This window comes from Scleropages formosus, chromosome 18 (genome assembly GCF_900964775.1).
Source record: "Scleropages formosus chromosome 18, fSclFor1.1, whole genome shotgun sequence".
NCBI lineage: Eukaryota > Metazoa > Chordata > Actinopteri > Osteoglossiformes > Osteoglossidae > Scleropages > Scleropages formosus.
This window is the reverse complement of record NC_041823.1, coordinates 14886364-14911188: the sequence shown is the minus strand read 5'-3', so window position 1 is coordinate 14911188 and position 24825 is coordinate 14886364. Positions and strand designations below refer to the sequence as shown.

The 24825-nt window shown below is 43.7% G+C and overlaps 2 protein-coding genes across 10 annotated transcripts in view; both read right to left on the bottom strand.

The window, feature by feature from the left end:
* syngap1b (synaptic Ras GTPase activating protein 1b) overlaps window positions 1–7013 on the bottom strand; it is an 88487-nt gene extending 81474 nt beyond the window's left edge. For 6 of the 7 annotated variants that reach the window (XR_003798314.1, XM_029259888.1, XM_029259886.1 and 3 more), the window contains exon 1: window positions 6828–7013. Coding sequence is in view for 5 of the 7 variants with exons in the window: in XM_029259888.1 (XP_029115721.1) it covers window positions 6828–6858 (31 nt within the window). In the remaining 2 variants the exon portion in view is untranslated. Of the gene's footprint in view, window positions 1–5769; window positions 5860–6827 lie in introns of those variants that run through there. The other variant, XM_029259885.1, reaches the window with a different exon arrangement.
* Window positions 7014–10115: 3102 nt separating this feature from the next.
* On the bottom strand, window positions 10116–22550 carry phf1 (PHD finger protein 1). Of its 3 annotated transcripts, none has more exons than XM_018739710.2 (15): window positions 22019–22550; window positions 21377–21455; window positions 21178–21259; window positions 20422–20508; window positions 19492–19586; window positions 18275–18423; window positions 17558–17653; window positions 16921–16989; window positions 16502–16625; window positions 16081–16148; window positions 15197–15328; window positions 14660–14738; window positions 12164–12279; window positions 11864–11947; window positions 10116–10692 (listed from the first exon to the last, which is right to left on the bottom strand). In XM_018739710.2, exons 2-15 carry the CDS (start codon window positions 21452–21454, stop codon window positions 10431–10433), a joined length of 1521 nt encoding a protein of 506 aa, XP_018595226.1. In that variant the 5' UTR covers window position 21455; window positions 22019–22550; the 3' UTR covers window positions 10116–10430. The 3 variants fall into 3 exon arrangements, with proteins under 3 accessions (XP_018595226.1, XP_018595228.1, XP_018595227.1); XM_018739712.2 differs by lacking the exon at window positions 22019–22550 and adding an exon at window positions 21749–21805; XM_018739711.2 differs by lacking the exon at window positions 20422–20508.
* Window positions 22551–24825: the final 2275 nt, after the last annotated feature.

Sequence of the window (24825 nt, the reverse complement as noted above, 5' to 3'; positions counted from 1 at the left end):
AGGCCGGAGGGGGAGGGGACACACCCAGGACAGGACGGCAGTCCGCCACAAGGCACCCCAAGCGGGACTCGAACCCCAGACCCACCGGAGAGTAGGACCCGGTCCAACCCACTGCGCCACCGCGTCCCCATAATAATAATAATAATAATAATAATAATAATAATAATAAGAAGAAGAAGAAGAAGAAGAAGAAGAAGAAGAAGAAGAAGAAGAAGAAGAAGAAGAAGAAGAAGAAGAATTCTATATAAAACCTTTAAAACATGTCCTAATTAACCCTGACAATTTTCTGTGTAATTATTACTATGGCAGTAATACGTAACACCTGCTGTGTCCAAGAACATACCCATAATGTTTGCAGTGTCCTTGTATCAGTTTGTAAAGCACTACAAATAACTTGGGAACTGAAAAGTATATGTACACAACTTTGTTATCCAGCTGTACAGCAAATAAAATATAAAAGATGCAGTTATCTACTTACTTCCTTACTCTTTAATATGCCTGTGTCCTGCCGAGGGCAGCTATGAGACAGCTAGTGGTAAAAAGGAAACCTTGCTTTCCTTTACTGTTAGATGGCCAGGCTTTTAGCTTCTTTACATCGTAAAGTAACTAAAAACATGAAAAGCTGATAAACAGCACTGTACAAGACTAGTTTATGCACACGTCAGACAATTACAGCTAGCAAAAATGTGTATGACAAATTCTACCCAGTACTGAAATTTGAAAACAAAGAGAGCTATCTAATAATCTACGTGAGGTATATGAGAAAGATGTCTATCAACGTGTTATTTAAGACAGGAAATTAGCAATGTTTCTGTCAAGCCAAGATGCTTTGATGTTGCTATATAAGAGACAACACTGTCAACAATCATGTTCATTAAAACATAGCACTTTGTATAATGACCATCATAATGACTACTAGCTTGTATGCAGTATCATGAACCCTGGAACAACCGTATAGGTTTAATAAATGCAACGTGCATTTTCAACAAATTCGGCAAAGCCAAGGAGCTGAATCATATGCTGCTGAAAGCCCGAGCTGTACTATTTTCAAGTCATTTGGAAACAGTGAGTTCTGATGAGCCACTAAGCACTGCTTTTGGGTCAGTAGTATCTGTAGTCGTCCATGTAAAACAACTAAGAGACAGCTGGCAGCATCCCCAGCACAGTGTACTGGAAGTCCACACCTCCAGTCCACCTTGGCTCCTGCACAAAACACCCAGAGAACTACAGAGTCATGACAGCTTCACTTTTACTCATGACCCTGTGTAGAATCTAAAGAACGTTCTGATTTCTCACTGCACTTGCTCCCTCCTGGCTCCTGATCCAGGCTTCTACACTGCCCTTTCTGGGGCATCTTTCTGCTTCAGGCTTTCCATGGTATGTGAACCCTTTGGGTAACTTAAAACTAAAAAAAAAAGCTCCTGCTTACCCTCACTAGCAGTGCACTCTTACCCTGGTTCACTGGCAAACAGTAAGTCAGTTATAGTTGTTACCAAGAGATTCTCCTGAGAGCTGGCGCCTTGAGCATCAGGTGAGACTCTCGTGTAGCTGCACTACCCTCAGAGCATGACATTGACTCATGGTTGGTCACAATACTACTAGCAATGCTAATTTATTGACACCATAGCAAATGCCAGAACTTTGCATTAACAAGTTCAGTTGCACCATCAAGAACACACACACACACACACACACACACACACACTTTCAGAACCGCTTGTCCCATACAGGGTCATGGAGCCAACCCAGTAACACAGGGCATAAGGCCAGAGGGGGAGGGGACACACCCAGGACAGGACGCCAGTCCGTCGCAAGGCACCCCAAGCGGGACTCGAACCCCAGACCCACCGGAGAGCAGGACTGCGGTCCAACCCACTGCGCCACCGCACCCCCCACCTTCAAGAACAGACACAGTATATTCATGGAAGGAATAAACAGTGCTGCTTGAAAGTATATGAACCCTACAGGGGTGGCCATTAATCTTGTTTAAAGTATTAAAAAACACTTATAAAATCTAAATCTTAAAATTAATTTAAACATAAAGAAGTGATTATGATTTACGCACCCGATTCTACTTACCCTACTTGATTTAACCAGTGCGACTTGGGGTTCACTTATTTTTGCACTACACACATGATTTCCATATGAAATTGGTAATTACACACCTATTACGTCAGACGAGAAAAACCACTTCTGATTAAATAACGATATCATGGTAAAACTAAGGGACACAAGGGGTTCACATACTTTCAAACAGCACAGCTGGTCTGTTGTACAGTATCGTCTGTTATCGCCTTAGTTTGTCGTTTTATTATTGACCCAAATTTATGGTCAAAAGGCCTGATGAGGCAGCCAAGATTGCTCAGAAACCCTGTTGTCAGTGTCACACCCCTCTGCGGTTATTCATGAACCTTCAGGATTTGGCTGTAAATATGCCAAACAACATGCAAATGCATGCAAATGAAATATAGCGAAACCGTGATTGACTTGATGAGAGGTGTGTGATGCTTTTCATTTTTAATGGAGAAATACACTCTACAGAGAGAACGAATTCTCTATTAACTACACCATACTGAACCTTGGGAAATGTATGGTTATGAATGTGTATCCTTAACAACCGCATCCCATGTTTTACAATTAGACTTATTTGACCGATGCCATTGTACAAGGCAACTTACGACATTAGTTTTTACACGAAGCTACTCCAAATGATTAACCCGTTTATATTGCAGGGTAATTACTTACTGTATCAATTCAGGATAAGTAGCTTAAACAAGTGTACTAGAGCAGGAGTGGAATCTGAGCACGTGACCTTCAAATCACTAGGGAGAATCGCTAACCATCGCACTGTCTGCTGCCACCCATACCAACCCTGCGTTGCCTCATAATACATAAAACTTTCATAGTTATAGGCTTCACATAACAGTGCTGTACAGTTCCGAAATACAGCAACCTCATGAGTTCGTAATATTACGTTTGGGGTTTCACTGTATCATTACCATACAATCTCCACTGATTTAACAGTCTTGCTGATTTCCATAATTCATTTAACTTGTTTTAAAAATCTTTTTTCTAAAACTGATATGGTCAACTTGTATCATATATCATGGCAAGATTTTAAACGCATAAAGAAAAATTTGTACCCAAATGTAATTTTTTTTTTTAATTCATTCATTTTCAGAAATCCACTGCTGCATTTGAAAAAGACCTGTTACAGCAGAAAACATAAAACTACAAAAATAGACAGTACTTGAAAGTAGACATTACTCCAAGAATTGTAACCTAGCAATCTTTTGTTGCTGATTCAAAGAACTATTTCCCAAAGACCAAGCACACAGGTATGGCAACTTAAAATTTAAGAGTGGAGAATTAATTATGGGAAAAGACTATATTTAACATTTGTTATCACATTTCTTTGCTGCTGTTTTCACATTTTACCAAGTTTTGCTACAGTTTTTATAATTTTAAATGTTTTATAAATTTAAATTTTTAGTGTCATTTTAGATTTTTTTCTTATAATTTTAAATTTTTTATAGAATTTTTAATTTTTTTTTTCAAATTTATTAGTGTTTTTCATGCTTTTTCATGCTTACCAAAGAGAAGTCTTGGAAAAGAGGATTATATATACTGCTTGGACAGGTCACTAAATAAAAATCTATTTTTGGTGTTTTCCATATTAGAGGCAACTTAAAATAATTATTGTACCTACAGGAGTGAGTCAAAACTATATTTGTTTGAAATTAGCTACAGTCTAAATGTTCCTCATAGCTGTTAAAGTAAGAGCTAGTCTTTTCCCCCTCACACATCGCCTTGGCGCTTCTTTCTGTTGTTATTTTGAGAGTTTGCGTAACGGAACTGCAATATCAAGAAATTCTTCAGCACAAAGTGTGTAGTCTGAGTGTGATGTGTCTTAAAATTTTCATGCCTTAATGGCTCCGTACAGAACACTGTCTAACCTGGACTGTTCATATATGCTCTGCTATTTTTCCACTTTTTATTTATTATTAATTTTATCACTGGTATATGTGTATATTACTTTCTGGAACATGGGAGATAGGTTTAAACCTTGCTGTTTTTTTGTATTCGAAATCTTCAGGGCATTATTAGGATTATTTACATTTATTCAGAACCATATACCCACACTTAGTTTTGTTCTGGAACAAGGAACAGTTTTCACAATTTCACATCCTAAATTTCCTAAAATAATTTGTTCTGTTCTTTCAAAACTGATGTGTAGTATTCCAGCAATTAAAATGGGTTTTCAAAGGCTCTTCTGACACTGAAATGCCTGGGCAGAGGAAGATTACACACAGCTGAGACCATACTAGGATACAATGGATTTACAGTAACTATGACACTGGCAGTAAAACACCTCAAGGCAAACACCTACTTTTAGTCACGTGATCAACAGCCAAGTTCATCCATTACTTTGCAGGCGCAATCTCATGTACGCCTGCATATTCTGCTGCATCTATCCGGGGCCATCATGCACCGCTTCACGCATCATCCACGCAGTCCATCCGACAATGGACGGACCTGTGATTTGCATCAGATGAGATTACAGCACTTCCTCATGGGGTCACACAGCAGCATCGCCCCCAAAACCAACCTGCAGCATCTTGCTCTTCTTGTTGTGGCCTGTCCTCTGTGCCACTTTACTGCCTATTTATAGCTCAGCAAAGTCCACATCTCACTCTGTGCCAGTCGCTGTGCCTGGTCAAGGCCCACGCTGTGCTCTGTGTACAAGTGAATGGGCTGACACTCCAGCTTCATCGCTGCAAGACCCTTACTGTGTCAGATGTGCATTTGAACAGCGTGTGCTTCAGGTCTCTTGTACAACATGCGTATCTGGCCAACGCACACAGCAAAAACTACAGGCGCTCACAATTTTAAGCCTTCGCCGGAAATGCGTGCGCTCGAGTCGCTTAGTTTGACCGCAGACTATACTTCTTGTTAATGAACCTAAGCAGACACTCCAAACTCTAATTACATAACGTGCCAAGTGACAGAAGCAACGTGGCATATGATTAATGATATCACTGTTACATTCCCGAGTTTCAGCGTTTGTCACTGCAGCACGTGACACATTCCAGCTCACACAGTGAAGAAGCCAGATTTACACGCTGCCATTGGAAAAGCCACATGTACCATGTCTGTGTGCATCAGTGACGTGTGCATAAGCACTACATGCATCACGAATAAGAAGAAGATAACATTAATCATTAAGCAGCTGTTCTTCGGTGAAAGAAAGTGAATAATATTTTTGCAAGGGGAGCAGAGCATATCCGACAGCAGTGAGTTCTCAGTGGCCCATCACTGACTGGGATGGAGGGAGGGAGACGGGCTGAGGCTCACTAGTCCTGCGCGATCTGACAAGGGGGTTTACCCGTCCGCGAGCCGGAATCCACTTCTCTACCCTGCGAGAGGGGAAAAACACTTCGAGAAAGTGGTACAGCACACAGGGCCCACGATCGCGGCAGCGGGAGCACGGTGGGGCACAACAGTGTAAGACGGAGCGCCGTGTCCCAGCCGCGAGAGCCGGAGCGCAGCGCTATGGCGCGCAGGCGCCCGGCAGAGCGATGCTGCTGAGAGAGGCGAGCGCGCGGACAGTGAGGGGACACGCGACCGGGGGACACGAACGAAGGCAGGGCAGAGAGAGAGGGGCGAAGGGAAGCGGCGCAGAGGGAGGCTCACATGCGGTTCTCTCTCTCTCTCTCTCTCTGCCACACACACACACACACACATACACACTCACAGCAGCGCTCTTACCTTGGAAGGGAACATAGGACATGTTCTAACGGCATTGGCCGTGCGCTGCGCGGCTCCACTGTCTCTCTGCGCGCGAAAAGCAACGAGACACGAGCGGGCAAACAAGCAAATGAATAAATAAACAAACAAATTAATGTATAGAAACAAACAGATTATATATATAATTCAGAGTTTCTCTCGACGGTCACCAGTATTCCAGCGATATGAAAACGGGGGAATCATGACATAATCCACGCCTCGTCGAAAGTCCGTGCACGGTGACAAAATGATCAAATGTGCAGCCTTGTGTATAGCAATTATATGAACACATATATTACAGGAGCCGTTATAGAGGTGTGGGAAAAACGAGGGAGAGAGAGAGAGAGTGAGTGAGTGAGTGAGAGAGGGAGAGAGAGAGAGAGAGAGAGCGTGTCAGGGGTGAGGGAGAGAGAGAAAGAGAGATGGGAGGGAGTGTGTGAGGGCGCCTGTGTGTATTTTCGAGTACAAATTATACACTATAATTTTCTTCCTCGATTCCGCGCTTAACGCGCGAAAAAGTCATTCGCCTTCAAGGTACCACACCGCGCCTCTGCAACGCTGTCACACGCGCGCGCGCGCGCGCACGCGCTCTCCCTCACGCGCGAACACACAAGCGAGGAGTGAAGGGAGTAGGATGCCAGGATCACGTTCACGCGCTCACGTTTAACGGTTCGCCTCCGCTGTGCGAAACACTTGAGCAGTTGACCCGAACGCCCCGTTCTGTGATCTGCTGGCGATGTTAAAGCAAATGATGATGAGGGTGACTGAGGGGCTCAAGTGTCACACCTCGGGTGAGGAGCAGGTGAGGTTATTTGACCCACCGCGAGGTTATAATACTAGTAGCGCTCGAGCTCCGACTCTCAGTCTCAGTGGTCCACCCTGCCAATCGCCACAGCCATTCCTCATGCTTTATTTACCACATTGTTTCAATTACCCCACGAAAACAAGCACACGAATAAAGCCGCTGACACTAAAACACCTTAACAGTCGACACCACCGACTCTAACATCTCATTATGTAACAGAAAAAAAAATACTTACAAGCTTTTCTTCTGTCAGAACATGAAGCCATTCTTGTGGTCCATGTATTTCAAGTGGACAAACAGGTATACAAACATACTGTCATTTTAAAACTGTGGGTTAAAAAAAAAAAAAGCTGGAACCATGGCGGTTTCATGGGGGCAGCGAAAGAGTGCAGTACGGTACAGTACCGTGTTCCTTCATGGAGCCAAGATGGCGAACTCGCTGGCAAGCAGTTTCCCCTCACAGTTTGGGAAGTTGGCTATTAATCTTAATGCATCGCTGCCATCTGGCGGTACAAGTTGCCACAACACGCTTCCTTCAAAGTGCATTCGAGTTGTTTCTGTTCCTTTCTAACGCACGTCTTCCTTCGTGTGACTGCACGTCCCTGTTCTTACATGTAGCGCAATAAACTGGGCGTTATTTTAGCTCCTTTGTTATTCTTACTCACGTTTGTTCTTGCTCTTCTTGTTACCATCACGCAGCACGGTGGCACATCGAGGTGGTGCGAGAGGACAGGGGTTCGATCCTCCCTCAGTCTGGAGTCTGCGTGGGTTTCTTCCGGGTGCTCCGGTTTCCTCCCACAGTCCAAAGACATGCTATTCAAGTTCCCCACAGTGTGAGTGACAGAGAGAGTGTGTTTCACTCACGTATGGATGAGTGACCCAGTGTAAGTAGTGTATCCAGCAGTGTAAATCATCACCGTGAATAAGGTGTGTGGGCTAATACCACTTCATGGAGTTCATTGGAAGTCGCTTTGGAGAAAAGTGTCTGCTAAATAAATAGATGTAGAAAGATAAGCTGCTCAAAGCAGATGATGAAGTTGAGCAACACACCAGATGGATTCCACTCAGTCTTTGGAGGAAAGCTCTAAATAAATTCCAGGATCTTTGCCTTCACGAGTTCAGTACCTGCTGCCAAAATTCAGCAGACACCTTTGCCAGGCTGACTTACACTGCTACATAAGCAGCTTTGTACTGATTTTACCCAGTCAAACAGCAGGGTTTCATCAACTTGGGATAAGGACCTACATTTATTCATTTAACTAATGCTTTTGTCCAAGGTGACTTATTTAGGTGACAATTATTTACCCATTTATACAGCTGGGCAATTTTACTGGAGCAATGCAGGGTAAGTACTTTACTCAAGGGCACTACAGCTGGACATGAGAATCCAACCTACAATCTTTGGCTCTAAAGGCAGTAGCACTAACCCCTGTACTACTAGCTGTACCAATACCTTGACAAACTACCTTGATCAAGAGTACTACACCTAGAACCAAAGTTCACCAACTCCTAATTCTTTAGAAGAAAATCACACATACCTGAGAAGCTCTGTGGCAGACACTCGACGCAAGATGACTTTGCTCTAGGTTTCCCTTCCTTTTAGGTGGTGCTGTTGTGGTAAACCATGATCAAGGCCTAATATTACTGTAGGAATATTAAACAACGCAGAGAGGTATGATGGTGCAATGGGTTTGGTTGGAGCCTGCTCTGTGGGGAGTCTGGAGTTTGAGTCCTGCTTGGGGTGCCTTGTGGTGGACTGGCCTCCCATCCGGGGTGTTTCCCCCGTGCTGCTGGGTTACACTCCAGTTTACCGTGACCCTGCTCGGGATAAGTGGCTGTAGATGTTGTGTTTGTGTATTCAGCAATGCAGTGATGCGTACTGGTGTGAGTCATTCATATTTAAGCAGCTCATTTGACAGAAGAAACAGGGATTACTGAACAATCTGCAATGTCGGTGCATTAATTACAACAGCAACATGCCCATCCTTGTGTCATTTTGAAAATATAAAAGGAAACAAAACACACAACTTTACTGATATGTGATGTCAACTTTATTTGTTAACGTGTATGGTGTAGCTACCCTGAATACAAGTATAAATATAATTTTACAAAAACTCAAAACAATACATCAAACCAAACTTGGACGTGACTGCAAACCAACTTCTACATTTTTTTTTTGTTATTTTTTGTTTTTTGTTCCTGGGCTCACATTTCACCCCTGACATTTGTGTGAACCTGTGTTTGACATAACAAAGCAGTGAAAATCCCACAGAGAGATGGCACTACGACATTCAATACCATTCACAATGGTGTAATCCCCCGTATGTTTTTAGGAACAACCTAATTCTTCGGACATGACCTAAATCTACCATACATGTGACAGGACTGCATCTGACATTTGCATTCATGCACTGCGTTTTAGAAAGACTTAATATACTTTGCCAGAGTTTACACTTTCATTCCTAGACATTCGCACAATCCACTTGAACATACAAATCCTTCCGCCTTCTAATTATATTTTGGACTTGAGCAATGGTTCCGATTCATCTCATTTTTCAAGACAAGAATTAAACCTGAAATTATAATACCAGCTTTAGACATCTCGGTAATCTTGAACTATCAGTATTTTCCTGACATTTTCTGTTCCTTTCACATATATCAAATTTTTAAACCTCAGCTGCATTTAAACATTACCTGCTAATTTCTTTATGTGTGCTATAAGGATAAAACATTTTAGAACAGCCTTACACACTTATCCACCATACCTCTCAGAATTTACCACCGTTACTACTGAAGAGGAATACTTTTGAAAACACTAACTGGCACATTCTTTAATGTTTTTTTTCTTCTTATACTATTAATGTAATTTCCAGCACATAATTTTTAATATTTATTTCAAAGGTTGGGGGTGTGGTGGCGCAGTGGCACAGTGGCACAGTGGGTTGGACTGGGTCCTGCTCTCCAGTGGGTCTGGGGTTTGAGCCCTACTTGGGGTGCCTTGCAATGGACTAGCGCCCTGTCCTGGGTGTGTCCACTCTGGCCTTTCGCCCTCTGTTGCTGGGTTAGGCTCCGGCTCCCCATGACCCCGTGTGGGGCAAGTGGTTTCAGATGATGTGTATGAGATGATTTCAAATTTTGGATTGTATTTTTAATTTGAGGTCAATTTCAGCTAACTCACAAAATTGCATTGTCCCCTCTGTTTTCTCATGCTTTCGGAAGCCATGGAGGGAAACATACTTCTTGGTATATGTGTAAGATCGCTAAACCGGAAGGTTTAAGAGGAAAACTTGCTGTACTTTATAACATGAAAGAAAAGTGAACAGTCATCCTAGTCTTATAATTGTAATGTGTTAATGTGATAAATAAAAGCTTAATTATAAAACTGCTTATTTTAAAGAAAAGCTTAAAGACAAAAGTGACGTGAATGCTTAAGAGATTAATGGAATAACTGCTATTTTTTCATTAATATTCAGAAGGCAAGTCAGAGGGGCACCATTGGAAGAAAAAAAAAAATCACTCAAAAGTGATATACAGTGAATTATTGAGACAAGACAGACATAGAAAACAGAGGAGGAAATATAAATGATAGGGACATGAAGCAGTTACTTTGTTGGCATGATATATCCTCCTGGCTTTGTGCAGCTCTTGAAGATGTTTCAGTCATGCAACATCATCTGCTTCCTCAGCACCTGCTTCACGACTGAGCCGTCTCCGAGGATGCCGCATTTATATCCATTTTCTTCGCTTTGCAGTACTTCTCGTTCGTCCCCTCAGTCCCAGGGTGCTAACCTGTGTTGTACGCAGTCTGACACACCGTCCGTATCGCTTCCTCTCCCTTTCAGTACACGCTCACATTTCCCCACTCCACAAGATACTGCACCTTCCCGTCTGGTGTTATGCGTCGCGCCAAAATCCTGACGGCTTCCCCGCCACCCCACCCCCGCTCCTGCACTGACCCCTCCCCCGCACCCCCCCCGGAGTAGGATGTGACATCACGCAGGAAGAGCGAGGGATATGGGTCTGCTTTTTGGCCGGGCTGGTGGGCAGAGGGCCGAGAGAAGGGGAGGCAGGGAGGTGGAAGGCTACAGGGGTCCTCCACACTTGAAACGGCAGAAAAAAAAACAAAAGCGGCAATCGCACATATTTGGGCTCCGAAGGTCAGTATCAATAACAACGATTTACTTAGTAGATATGCATCTGGACTGAGTATTAAATATTAGTGATATGACATTCCAGACAGAATAAATAAAAAGAAGAAAAAATTCCAAATAGTGTTTTAAAACCAATAACTTGCGAGTAATCATTTGTAAAAGTTAAATGCTAAATCAGAGGTGATGACACTTATTTGGCTTAGATCACATGAGGTTATAAGATCTGTGTACTGTCATTTGTGAAAGAACTTTTGAGAGTTAGAGGGCCATTGCTTTAACCACTTTAAATACCAGCTCCTACAAACAAACCAATATTATTTAATATGCAGACTGTGTTATAAAGGCAGAAATATACATTCATTCACGGTTCCTTAGCAAGCACATAAAGGTAAATGCTGATATACTGACATTATATAAAATATACACATATAACAGATCGTATTTTTATATACATACACTACACCAAGTGGTAACCATGGAAACCTTAATTTCAAATCAAAAGTAAAACAAGGTTCTGTAACCAAGCTGCCTAAATTTAGCAAGTAGTGCTGTTGTCTCACAGCGCCTAGGTGGTGTGAGAGTACGTGGGTTCGAGCCCCACTCAGTCTGTGTGGAGTTTGCGTGTTCTCTCCGTGTCTGCGTGGGTTTCTTCCGGGTACTCTGGTTTCCTCCCACAATCCAAAGACATGCTGTTCAGGTTCTCCCGTAGTGTGTGACTGACAAGAGAGAGTGTGTTCCACTGATGTATGGATGAGTGACCCAGTGTAAGTGGTGTATCTAGCAGTGTAAGTCACCACGGTGAATAAGGTGTGTGGGCTGGTAACACTACATAGAGTTCATTGGAAGTTGCTTTGGAGAAAAGCATCTGCTAAATAAATAAATGTAAATTTCTTAGACAGTATTTAAGCCACTTTGAATAACAGTGACCAAATTTCAAATGTCTTATAGACCAGGTGCAGCATGTGCACTGTGAAGTATATCAAATGGCATAAGCAGAACAAAGTCACAAGGATACTACCTTTTTGCATGACATGATGTCATATTAATATGATTTTATATCCGGGGAGCTTAATGAGTTTTTCGTAGAAAGTAATCATAGGAATGAATATAACGTACAGACCTGAAATGATGCAGGGCTCGGGAGATGTTTTGTGTTCCATTGTACGATGGGTGATAGACGGCAAACATTCTCTTAGGGGGAGATCTGTTGAGGATATTGAAAGTAAATTCATGGTTTCAAACTGTATGTTATTAAAAGATAGGAAGTCTCAAACTACAGCATAATGTAAATCAAAAAATATGATCATATATTTCTCAGTACATACCACAATAAATGGTAAACATGAGGATTAGCAAAGTTGACAGAATTATTCTGGAAGGAAAATGAAATTCTGCAAATTCCAAAACATGCAGTACAAACCCCAAGTTCAATTCATCCTCTGATTTCCTGGAGTTGTAGAGGCCAGTCGCACCTGCGTAACCATGGTAACAGGGCACCAGATCGATTGGATTGGCTGCCACACCTTGTGGACGGGGCTACGGAGAGAGTAGGCGGAGCTCTCTAAACAGCCCGATTCAGGCACCGGAGAGCACACACCTCTGATGTGCACTGCTGGAAATGAACCTGGTCAGATGCTGTGGACCACTACAATGCTTATCGATGTACTGGGTTCAGCCATGTTCACCTGACATGTTCACAGGGTGCAATAAAATCTTTATCCTTATCCATGAAACTGGTTTTGTGGAATTAGTGTTCAAAATGAATTGTTTAACTAATTCTACTGAAGGGGGTTAGCTTGTGGTGGGTGCAGTGGTGCAGTGGGTTTGACTGGGTCCTGCTCTCCCGTGGATCTGGGGTTCAAGTCGCGCGTGGGGTGCCTTGCGATAGACTGGCGTCCCGTCCTGGGTGCGTCCCCTCCCCCTCCAGCCTTACGCCCTGTGCTGCCGGGTTAGGCTCCGGCTCCCTGCGACCCTGTATGGGACAAGCGGTTTCAAATGATGTGTGTGTGTGTGTGTGTGTGTGTGTGAGTTAGCTTGTATCTGCTTTGGTGATTCATATTTAACAGGCAGGCAATGCTTACTTACTGTACATTGTTTGCTTTTCCTTGTGAGTGCAGATCGTTCCACGCCTGAAACTATACACCGCATAATCGTCCTGCCTTACGTTGCGTCATAAATATTACAATCATCCGGCAACTGCTGCAGCTGGTAGATCGCTAACATATGCAAGAATTATGAAGGCACTGTGAAGACTAACATAAAGATGATGCAAAACCGCGTCGTCACAAATCATTCAAGGCCAATTGAGAAGCATAAGAAGGCATAAAATGTCACAGACAATTTGTTTTAAAGTTGTCCATTTTACAGCATTGCTAATTAATTTTATGGGTCTTGGCAGAGCTTGTAACCTAGAGAGGAAAATACTTTACCAACTAATCTGTTGAAAACAAAAAAAAAGCCACGTAAATGTGGATGCTGTGTTTCTCAGAGGGGGGGTGCGGTGGCGCAGTGGGTTTGGCCGGGTCCTGCTCTCTGGCGGGTCTGTGGTTTGAGTCCTGCTTGGGGTGCCTTGCGATGGACTGGCGTCCTGTCCTGGGTGTGTCCCCTCCCCCTGCAGCCCTACGCCCTGTGTTGCTGGGTTAGGCGCCGGCTTTCCGCGACCCCACTTGGGACAAGCGGCTTCATCCAATGTGTGTGTGTGTTTCTCAGAGTAGCTGTAGCTACTGTAAGCGACAGGAGTGAGATACATTCAGCTTTGAGGACTACACGATGAAGAAATGCAAAGTCACAGCCACAGTATGTTATATAAACAGTACGAATAAGAAAAGCAGGTAACGAACAATAAAAACAGCATGTCAAAACAGGTCACGCACACAATGTAGTTGAGGTAAGGGAAGACTGGTAGCAGACCATATCTTGCTTGAGAAGGATAACTCTATATAACATGCACTGATTTTTTTAGTAGTTAATCCCACGCCGTCCCGATCCGCACAGACAAAATGGGGAGCGTGGGAATAAAATTTTAATATATTAATCCTTGCTTAATTAATACTAAATCAACTAAATAAACAATGACAGTAGCAGTTAATCTACTACACACGTTCTGCACGCTGTACTTGCCACTATGTCATTGTTTAGCTGCGTATATGTATTTCTCGCATCCTCTAACGGATGAACGATGCGTCTTCATACACGCGCCGTTACTTCTCACCGCACGGATGCTTTGCTTTATTAATACACAGAGGTGATCTGTGAGAGGCAGAAACCCCTGCGCCCCACGTTGACTTCGTTACACGGGAGCAGTTCTCATTTGCGGAGGTGCTGTCTAAGCAGCGTTGGAGCATGTTATTTTTGCACGCCGTCACGACTTAAACAGCGCTCTCCCCCTTTAAAATCTCCCTGGTTGAACGATGCTGCGCTGTCAAAATGCCGGCACCACCTGACCAAACTGTAATCGACTGCAAAGTGAGCTTGGACCCATTCCCAGATTGTGTGCATTACCATACCTTCTCCTCTGGTGTCTCTCACGCAAAGTGATGGGAGAAGAAGCGGCCACGGTTTAGCTCTGCATACATTCTTAGAACGTCCTGTATATCTCTGTACTGTGCCATATGCTGAAAAGGATGTGTGGCCCTTACTAAATATATATATATTTATAGTATATGTACAGTGCATCTACTGCATATCTTTAAATACATACACATACCTACAGCTGTCTACCTTTGTATATGTAACACAACAATAATAGCAAGAAGACGACGGAGGAGAAACCCAAGAAAGGCATGCTTTGACCTGCTTTTACAAGGTTGAGGGCATATCATTTCAGAGCAGATACAGCACTTGTTTTGAGCTGCAGGAAGAGTGGTTTGTAGCCAGACTCCTTGGATTGGGTTTTGCTGGTGACGAAAGCACTGACCTGTGTCTCAATGATGCGGCGCTTGGACTTGCGTGTCTCGGGCTCCGCCGCTTTTCTCTGGCACGGCAAAGACACAGGACTGCTCCGGGGGGGAGAGACAACAAGCAAACAACGGAGACAACCTGAGCGGCTGGTCGCGGCCCCTGTTAAAAGATCTGCTCTGCTCTTTTTCCGTTCTGAAAAGCCCGCGTCAGAAGTGACGTTCGGCTTCGGTGTTTTCGCATCTCCGCAATACAGCATGCCAGTTTAGAGAATGAAAGACTGCTCATTTAAGCCCCACGTGAAAAAATGAGACTGTTTATTAATTATACTTTTGTTTTTAATTATTTCCTGTGTCCAACTTATTCTATTCACAGTGATTTTTAGCAATTTTCAACAGAACAAAAGCTATACATCTGTAAGTGTAATATCTGAATGCAGATTAGACCCAATCTTGTCCCGTGCAAACTGTACCAAAGTACTGTATCGCCAAGTACTTCAGCTGAAGGCAGGAGGTATGACGTTTTAAATCATTACGACGATATTCATCCTTCTCACCTTCTCCTGTGTGAAATGTTGATGGGAGGATCAGTGATGAGCGGTGACAGGTCAGAGGACAAAGGTGGAGGAGCACGAACTTGTAGTCCAAAGAGACACTTTTTCTTCTTTATTTCTTTACCGGACACGAACCTGAGTAACAGAACTACAGTGAAACTCGAGCGAAAGCTTCGGTTCTTGTCCTAATGAACTGCAATCATTTGCACGCTGCTTTATTATGTAAATGCAGTCACGGAGAGCAGATTTCCGGGTAATGACGCGTCAGTGAGGTACAGAAGGAATGAAGAATACTTTGTTAACAGCAGATTATAGAAAGAACGTGCATTTCCCGCTAGGAACCTCATAACTCTTTTTTTGCACCTCGAGCCCACAAACTCTTCGTAAGTTTGTTTCCTGTGATCGTTATTGACCAGTGCCACCATTGAAACATCCATGAGTAAACTTCCCAAAGTTCTCATTTCAAGGGTTTTACACATTTACACATTATTTTTACCTTAATGTGTTAACGTACAGTATTAATGCCACAACGGTCATTTCCACCCACAGGCATAACAGTTTCATGGAACATAACTGTGAATTACAAATTCCTTCCTTCTGTACTGTGGCTTTCATTTATGTATAGTATAGTGTGTGCGTGACACAGAGAGTGTGTGTTCCACCGAAGAGTGACCCAGTGTAAGTAGTGTATCTAGCAGTGTAAGTCACCGCAGTGAATAAGGTGTGTGGGCTGATCACGCTACATAGTATCCATTGTAAGTTGTTTTGGAGAAAAGGATCTGCTAAATAAATGTAAATGTATTACTTCGCATTGGCTTCCGCTTTGTTTTTAATTAAAAGGCATGCACTTTTGAAGGTCATTCTTGTTGTGATGTTCATCATCTTACCTGTCTTTATGGGAGTTTAAAGCGTTGAGAAGATTGTGACAGCGATCTTGCCTCGGTGTGTCTGACAGCTGAGTGGGAGACACAAACAAAAGACATGAGGGTTTTCAAACATATCTGTATTGATGTATATTAAAAGCATCTCTTGAGGAATAAAAAAATACTAATATGGATTATACATTACTGAAAAAGAGCTGAGTGATAAATTACTTAAAATGTAAAATCAATCATTTGTGTAATTTATCTAAAATGGAACTGTCCAAAAGCTACTCAAATGCCTCAGTCTATTAAAAGGAAAATGTTACTCAACTGAACTATGGTTTATGTGTGGGTGAACACACTCACTCACACACACACACATACGCACACCATGGTAAACATTACGGTAAAATGTATAAGCATTCAACAATCAAATCGTTCGCACCGTTCCCAGAAGCAAGGAGTCCCAGTTCTCGTTGGTAAAGGACAGAATTTCATGGTCAAAATCAAAATACTTCCTCTTGCAACACAGGGAAAGATGATAAAGCACCAAATGGGCCAAATCTACCCTGCAATAGTAACAACACTGTAACAACAATTTTGGTAAAATTACGAAAGACAGAAACAAGGGCACCAGTGGACTGAGCAGATTAAACATCACCACATTTCTAAAACCCACAATACTTTTGCAGCTATAAAATGACATTAATATACAAGTGAAACTACGTTTTATTCATTTACGCATCAACATTTCATTACGAGACATAACATACAATTATAAGCTATTACAGAATTATTATTATATTATTATATAATCTATTACAGAAAGTGATAACAAAAGCACAAGAAAGTGAATAATCTCACCAGCTCATTGGTAGTCTTTGAATAGTTTCTGGTCCATTTGTACACGCCGAACACTGGAACTCATAGAACCTAATGCAGAAAGACTGTTTAAGAGCCTGAACGCCGCTCACACCATTTACCAAAAATCACACGCATGGTGACGAGGATTTAGGTTAAATTAAATGACCCGGTGTTACGTTTCAACGTGACAGTCTTCACGCTAAAAACGCCCAAAATCGCACAAAATCACGAGACGTCAACGTGGACGATGTCAGCTTCCGAGAGCTGAAACGACGTGCGGTGTAACGTCGAATCCGAGCAGCACCGACGAGGAACATGGCGCACTGCGCTCCTATTTACATTTACATTGATTCGTTTAGCAGACGCTTTTGTCCGAAGCGACGCACATCTCAGTAAAAATACAATTTGTGCATCACGTTAAGAGAAAGAGACATGGCTGCGGACATGTGATTCTTCAGCAAACCTAGTTTGTTACTTTCCACTTGATGCACGAATGTCCATCACTTGAGAAGGTGCATAAGATGCAGGATAAATGAATCCTGATAACATACCAATTTTTTTTTTTTTTTTTTTTTTTTTTTTAATAATAAGATACCCAAACAATCATATAATGCTGGAGTAGCGGCATAACACCCACCTATCGCCGTACAGAAGGGGCTTGGTCAGACACTGGGTGCAAGCTTCATGGAACCACTGGCCACAGCTGCTGCACTGCAACATCTTCAAGTTCCACCTGGACACACACACACACACACACACACCTATTCTGTGTGCAAAGTGACAGGAGCACAGCTGTGACAGCGGGGTGTACTACACAGCCATGTCTGCATCTAGATACCAAAGAAGGCCACTGATAACAAGAGCAAAAAAACTGGAAGTAGTCTCTAAACTGTTAACTCATCAGTACTGATGAGTTCAGTCATATGCTGATGATCAACACAGTAGGTGTCAGAATATCACACACACACACACACACACACACACACACACACACATTTTCAGAACCACTTGTCCCATACGGGGTCACGGGGGAACCGGAGCCTACCCGGTAACACAGGGCGTAAGGCCGGAGGAGGAGGGGACACACCCAGGACGGGACGCCAGTCCGTCGCAAGGCACCCCAAGCGGGACTCGAACCCCAGACCCACCGGACAGCAGGACCGTGGTCCAACCCACTGCGCCACCACACCCCCTCATCAGAATATCAATAAGCACTTTAACATTTACGTTTCTTTTGGAGGTAAACAGATTTAAATAAATAAATAAATAAATAAATAAATGGCAATTATAATAGCAATGGTGTTTGATACGTAAGATCACAAGAGACGTTACCAGGCAGGAAAGTTGCACTTACTCCCCTGGACCAGCACAGTAGCAGTAGCACTGCTGCTGGTTGGTGAGATGCTGAGGGTCCCAGTCCAAAGTCGAAAGCTGGTAAGGCAGCTTCTGCTTCATCATCTGCATGAGGCGGGCAAACCGTCCTCGTTTTAACGCTCCCCCTCTCTGGAAAACAGGATTGTCACTTCGGATCCGAGTTGCGCCATTTTTCCAATTCATGTCATGCATCCCTATAAGTTGCAATTGAGGCTCAGACCCAGAAACAATCTGCTGGTTTTAAATTATGAGCATCTGCTGCATGAGATGAAATTGTGAAGGAACACAGAGCTAGTGATGAGACTGTAGCCCAACATCTGCCGTCCTACTGCACCGTAACAACTGTCCATTGAATATTAATAAGCTCGTATGTGCGCACGAAGCCTGGCGTTGTCATCTAAAAAAAACAGGTGAATTTTACTAAAAGTTAATCTGAAATATGGAAAAAATAATGTGGTCAAAATCCGAGGGGCCACTTGCAACAAAACCAATCGATCAAACTTTCGTGTTTGCTTTCTCTGACATTTGTCGATTCACGGTGAAATTTATATTTGAAAAAAATCGTCCCCCTCTGTTTCTTCGGCCAGAATTTGTCCGTTGCGTTCAGATTACAAAATATGAATATAGTGTTCATGTTACGCTGTCCTTCACAGCCGAGGGCAAAGTCGCCGCCTGTATCGCAGGTGGCGCTACGGGCTCCTTGTCGCCCTCTGCTGGTTACAGGGAGGCATCACAGCGGCCACCGAACTACAGGGCTACTCGGACTGTCCCCTTCATTCTGTCCAAAGTTCTTAACCCTTTCTGAGAGCGCAGACCCTTTTAACAATGTGCTTAAAGCTAAGAACTGCTTCCTAGAAAAATGTCTATAAATAAATTCAGAGAACATACTGCTCCGAGGCCGGGTTAGGCTCCGGTTCGCCGCGACCCCGCTCGGGACAAGCGGTTTCAGCCAGTGTGTGTGTGTGTGTGTGTGTGTGTGTGTGTGTGTGTGTGTGTGTGTGTGTGTGTGTGTGTGTGTTTGTATTGCTCTGAGTTTAATTCCCCCAAAGCTGATTACCATTACATATAATTATGCCATAGATAGTATGGTGATTTTAACTTTTATTGTTATTTTCAAAGCAAGCCTATGCATCGCAGACCGTTGCAAATGTATAGATCCTTTAAAATCCAAAACCCAAGCGCAGAGAAATATTTTGCCTTGGTCGCAACGGCAAAGACACACTGCCGGCATATCCAAGTATTGCTGTCAACTTCAGGTTCGATAGGTGGAATGTGGCACTGCGGATGATAACCTAGGGGTAAAGAGAAAGACAGTTCAAAGAAAACACGTTTGAAGTGATGTTAATGCAAGAATTTCTCACATAACCAGCTAAACTGAGAAACAGACAATTTTATAAGCCCTCCTTATTACGCAAATTAACTTTTCCAAAACCTGCTGGTCCAACACAGTGCTGGTCTGCCGCAGGTGCCCATACAAGCATAGGTCACTGGGCTGAAAGAGGAGCACCCAAAATAAATACTAAATGCTTGTACGCCGCACATGTCCTCACAACAGAAGAAGCACGTGCACGCATGTTAAACTGGGTCCAAACCTCTAGTGAAGCCCAAGCATCATGTTCTCCAAACACGACAAATCTAGAGCACGCAGCTAAGCCATGGGAAGAAACACATTGTGTGCAGCAGACAGCAGAGTAATGGCTAAGAACATGGATTTAGGAACTAACGGTTATTTGTTCAAATCCTGTGAAGGGCACTGTTGTTTCAAACTTGAGCGATCCGAATATCCTCAGCACCGTCCGGCAATCGTTAAATCAAAGACTACACGACCTTTCACAACGCAACACATTTTTTTCTTACAGACATACAGTGTAAATACATGACATTTAGCTTTTCATGTATATGGAAACATAATACTTATTAATGAGAGATTTCCCACATTTTACATGCCTTAAACATTACTAAGTATAAAAAGTGAATAAATCTAGGAGATGTTCGTAAAGCCGCATTCACGTTCAATGTATAGAATCCGACTCGCCTTCACTGGGAAAAAATATTCACACACACAAACAGACACAATGACCTGAATTCTATGCCATGTATTAGATAATAGTGGATGTGTGCGGTTACCATGCCGACACTTGAGACAGTTTACTAAAGGTTCTTTAAGAGGTGGGGCATCACAGATGCAGCAAACTTCCTCTATTCCAGCAGAAACTGAGGAAGAGAGAGAGGATTTTAGCGTTAATTTATGCATGTTGATTTCTTCCTGTGGCAGTTCAGTGACTTCAGTGCTCCCAGTATCTTTTCAGACTTCACTCACACTTCACTGTTCACTGTCTCTCTTTGACATTTGAATATTTTGCTTTTCATCTTTAAAAAGAAAAAAAAAAAAAAGAAGAAAAAAACTTGCACATCCTCTAACCGCCTGCTTCCTATAGGGGGCGCTGTCTCTCAGCAGATTATCGATTAAAATGTTCTTTTAAAAAGTAAACATCTAATTCTTGGCAATTTGCAAGAAAGCTGCGTGACATTCCTTTTTTCTCCCCTCCCCCAATTTCTTCTTGCACTTGCCTTCTCATAACTAGCATACAAGTCTAAGAAAGAGAAAAGAGAGCAGTTACCCTCAGTACAGGACAAGGCACAAACAGGTGGTAATAAACCCGCTGTACGGCGCACAGTATATAAATCAATGATAATAATGTATCACTGGCTCTTGCGCTGCTGCATCACCGCACGTAACTGCTGTGAACTCGCAGACGTCACCGTGGCCTAACTTGGAGCAATCGAGACACTCAGCACAATTTTCAGGACCTCCCACATACAGTACAGTGCTGTAGAGGTGCGCGCACACACACACACACACACACTGTTAGAGTGGCTCACAAGAGTGGATGTCTTTTCTCAGGACCCAGAATTCAGAGTTGTCCTCGAACCTCACCAAGCAGCACTGCTTCACTCCGTCCACCTGCGAGAGGACACATCACACGGGGGGGGGGGCACATGAGCTGGCAGAGGGACGCAAGATCTGGACCCACAGGCATCTCCACACACACACACACACAGAGAGAGAGACAGGACTCACTCTTTTGACGTTGCCCAGGTATAGCAGTCCATCACTCCATCGGGCCAGAACATCATCTCCCTCACTCACTCCACCCATCCTGAGGTTTTGCAAAGAGAGAAACGGTATTAAAAAAACAAAAAAAAAAAACAAAAAAAAAACAAAAAAAAAAAAACAAAAACACGGACCGCACTGCATGACACAAAACGTGTCCGTATCGACCGCAGCGCGTACTTCTGACAGGGGCCGCACACACAAGCACGCGCCTTCCTATTTCAGTCAATAACTTGTGCCCTTCTTCTTGGGCGCGCGAACACAGCACGCCGGGCGCGCGCGCGCGCGCACACACACATACACATGCAAACACACATAATGGGAAATAAGTGCACGAACACTTGAGGCACGAGGAGCTCCACAATGGAAACATGACGTGCAGTTCGATCTTGATCGCAGTTTGATTTTTTTTTTTTTTTTTTTTTTTGCTGGGAACTAGTACAGGAGTCGGGGCAGCAGCAGGCTGCTCCTGTGACGTGCGCGCCCGCGCGCGCGCACACACACACACACACACACACACACACGATAAACATGCAATAGGTTGCAGAAGAGATGTATGCGCGTGTGCCGCGAGCTGCAGCGCTCAGTGGAAATAAAGCTCATAGCTACCTGTCAAGTGGAACTCCTCCGTGCCGGGTCACATCGATAGCAACGCGCGCTTGACATTAAACGCCTTATATGCGGTGTTTCGCGTCCTCGCAATTACTCTAAGTGTGCGAACGCACGCGCGCGCGTCTATGCGTGCGTGCGCGCGCGAGTGTGTGTGTGTGTGTGTGTGTGTGTGTGTGTGCGTGTGTGTGTGTGCGTGTGCCCGTGCCAAACGGATGTGTCAGTCAAGGCGTCAGTGTGAAGGTGTCTGTCCGTCCGTCCGTCTCCCTCGCGCTCCGCGTTTGGCGACGCCGCGCCGTCATGTTGCCGTCTTCGTCTCCCTCGCGCCCTCGGTCTCGCTCGCTCGCGCGCCCGCTCTTTGCCCCTTTTCCCTTCCCGCTCGACGCTGCTGCGCGCGGTCGCACGAGCTCGCACGAGAAATCAAGCCGCGAGAGACGCCATCATCTCTGCCTCTTTCTCGACCGACTTGTTGTGACGCAGACATAAAACACAGGGAAGTGGAGAGGGGGAGAGGGAGGGCGGCCGAGGCGCGGAGGCGCGCAGGGAGTGGGCTGGGGGACACGGGATGGGGACACGGCACGGGGGGGAAACGCCTGGGCCAGCGAGGGCCAGCGAGGGCCACCGAGCCGCCTGACCCTCGGACCGCCTCATTCATTGTCATTGTGCTTCGTCACAAGAGACGGGGAAAGAAAAGGAGAATTAAAAAAAAAAAAATAAAGAAAAAAGAGAGAGAGAGACACTGACTGAGGCCGCTGTAGCGGTCACCGAGCGTCTGCGAGAAGCAATTAAGGCGGTAATTAGAGCAGCGAAAGTGCGCTCCGCTCCCGCTTCGGGCGACAGTTGGGAAACTGCCGAGTGACAACATGGGGCCGCTTCATTAGTACAGTAGCGCACAGGGTCCGAAGAGCCGAGCAATAAAACTGCTTTTTTTTTTTCCCCAGTCACTTTGAAGAGGCTTGTGAAAAAGTTCAGCACACATGGTTCCTCTTTACCTTTTTTTTTTTTGGCTTTATTAGCGCTGCGTTATTGTAAAGCTTGCCGAGATTTCACGGGTCTGCGGTGCTTAGTTCCACTTTCCTTTCAGCTTTCTTCAGCCTTTAGGTCGCTCATTTCCGCACCAGTTTAGGGGAATTGACTCGTATAAAGAGTAGGAGCAAACGGCAGGGTGTTGGCTCCGCACTTTTACATGCTAAACTATTTAAAATGCATAAATGCACACTGATCTACAATGCTGGATTGGCACTTGACATTAATGACACGAAAGGTCACTCAGAAAATCTTGTCCTTTTAATAAAGTATCAGTTGTGGACACGAGTGACTGATGGGTTGAGATGAACCTCTATCAATAATGAGGTAGAGCTGATCAGTCACTCCTAACAGTGTTGTGTGAACAATTTTAGAGGCAGAATTGCAAGACAGATCAGAACTGGAAGAAAGTACACGTGTCATGTACGTATTTAATTTGAAATCGAATATTAACTGGATCAGGGCAATGCTTTGTTTCCGGCTGCATTTTGACAGTGCACCTGGATAAGAGTTGCTGTCAAGTTTTGCAAGCAACCTTTTGGACCACTATTAAATGCCACGTGTCTGATAACACAATTTTACAAGCTGACAATAGTACAGGTTTAACAAAAAGTGTAGCAAGGGTCTGGTGACTGGGCTGTTTCGCTCATGGACAAATTTACCAGATGGAATGAAGTACACTGCATGGTACCAAGTGCAGAGTTCAGGAACTTGGCCGTCAGTCCTGCAATCCCACTTGTGTCCACTAGATGGGGCGCAAATTATATTTACTGAAAAATGACTCCGGCGGCCACAGTTCACGTGGAAGTGAAATAATTTAATAGCAGCAAGAAAATACACTAAAACGCGCTACTGTGTATCATAGACAGTCGAAATGACACAAAATATCAGAACAAAGGCAATGCGTCTAATTTCCATTTAGACTATCCTATTAAGTGTCACTGTTACATTGAGGTGGTTTTATCTGTAACGAATAGTGTTGGAACTAAAATATTGAGATATTACCCACACTCCAAAATCTCAGTTTGTGTCATTTCTTCTACTTCGTTGCAGTGTCAGACTTGGCGTTTAAAGTAAACCCTTAGGCACACGATTCCACACAGTCTGTATGAGATGGAAAACTTGTAGCAGAAGGTGAACATCATTTATCCAGTATATTTATGCAGACTGTATCGTTCTAAGGTCTACATTTGTCTTTAAGTTGGTTTCATGTACTGTAGTACAGTAGTAATTGAGTAATAATGTACTAATTACTAAAAAGGTATTACTATTACAGTATATATTAGCATACTCTTATTACTGTTACTAAAAAGTAATAATGTATTACACACACAAATTTCAGAGCCGCTTGTCCCATACGGGGTCGCGGAGCCCAACCTGGCAACTCAGGGTGTAAGGCCGGAGGGGGAGGGGACACACCCAGCACGGGACGCCAGTCCGTCACAAGGCACCCCAAGCGGGACTCGAACCCGAGACCCACCGGAGAGTAGGACCCGGGCCAACCCACTGCGCCACCGCAATGTACTGATTATTTAAAAAACCTCCATAAAATGCAATTTTCTACTGTTTTCAATGCAAATCCATAGCAATGTTATTTCCCTCATAAGGTATGGTGCAATATGGGTTTTATATATATATATATATTACTATAAGACTCTTTGCTCCTCTCTCACACACAGTACTGATCAGTGCAATACTGTAGTTACAATTCTATATAGTACTTATAGTTACAGTACTGTACAGTACAACACAGTACAGTACACACACACACAGTGCAATAC

Bases quoted from the DNA above. Each gene is read 5' to 3' on its own strand.
- phf1 (XM_018739710.2), bottom strand. From the start codon at position 21,454: ATGGGTGGAGTGAGTGAGGGAGATGATGTTCTGGCCCGATGGAGTGAT. The intron at 16,626-16,920 runs GTGAGATTATTC...TTACTATTGCAG, and splicing joins CAAAGACTACCAATGAGCTG to GGTAGATTTGGCCCATTTGG. The intron at 14,739-15,196 runs GTGAGAAGGATG...CCCCCGGAGCAG, and splicing joins AACATTTCACACAGGAGAAG to TCCTGTGTCTTTGCCGTGCC.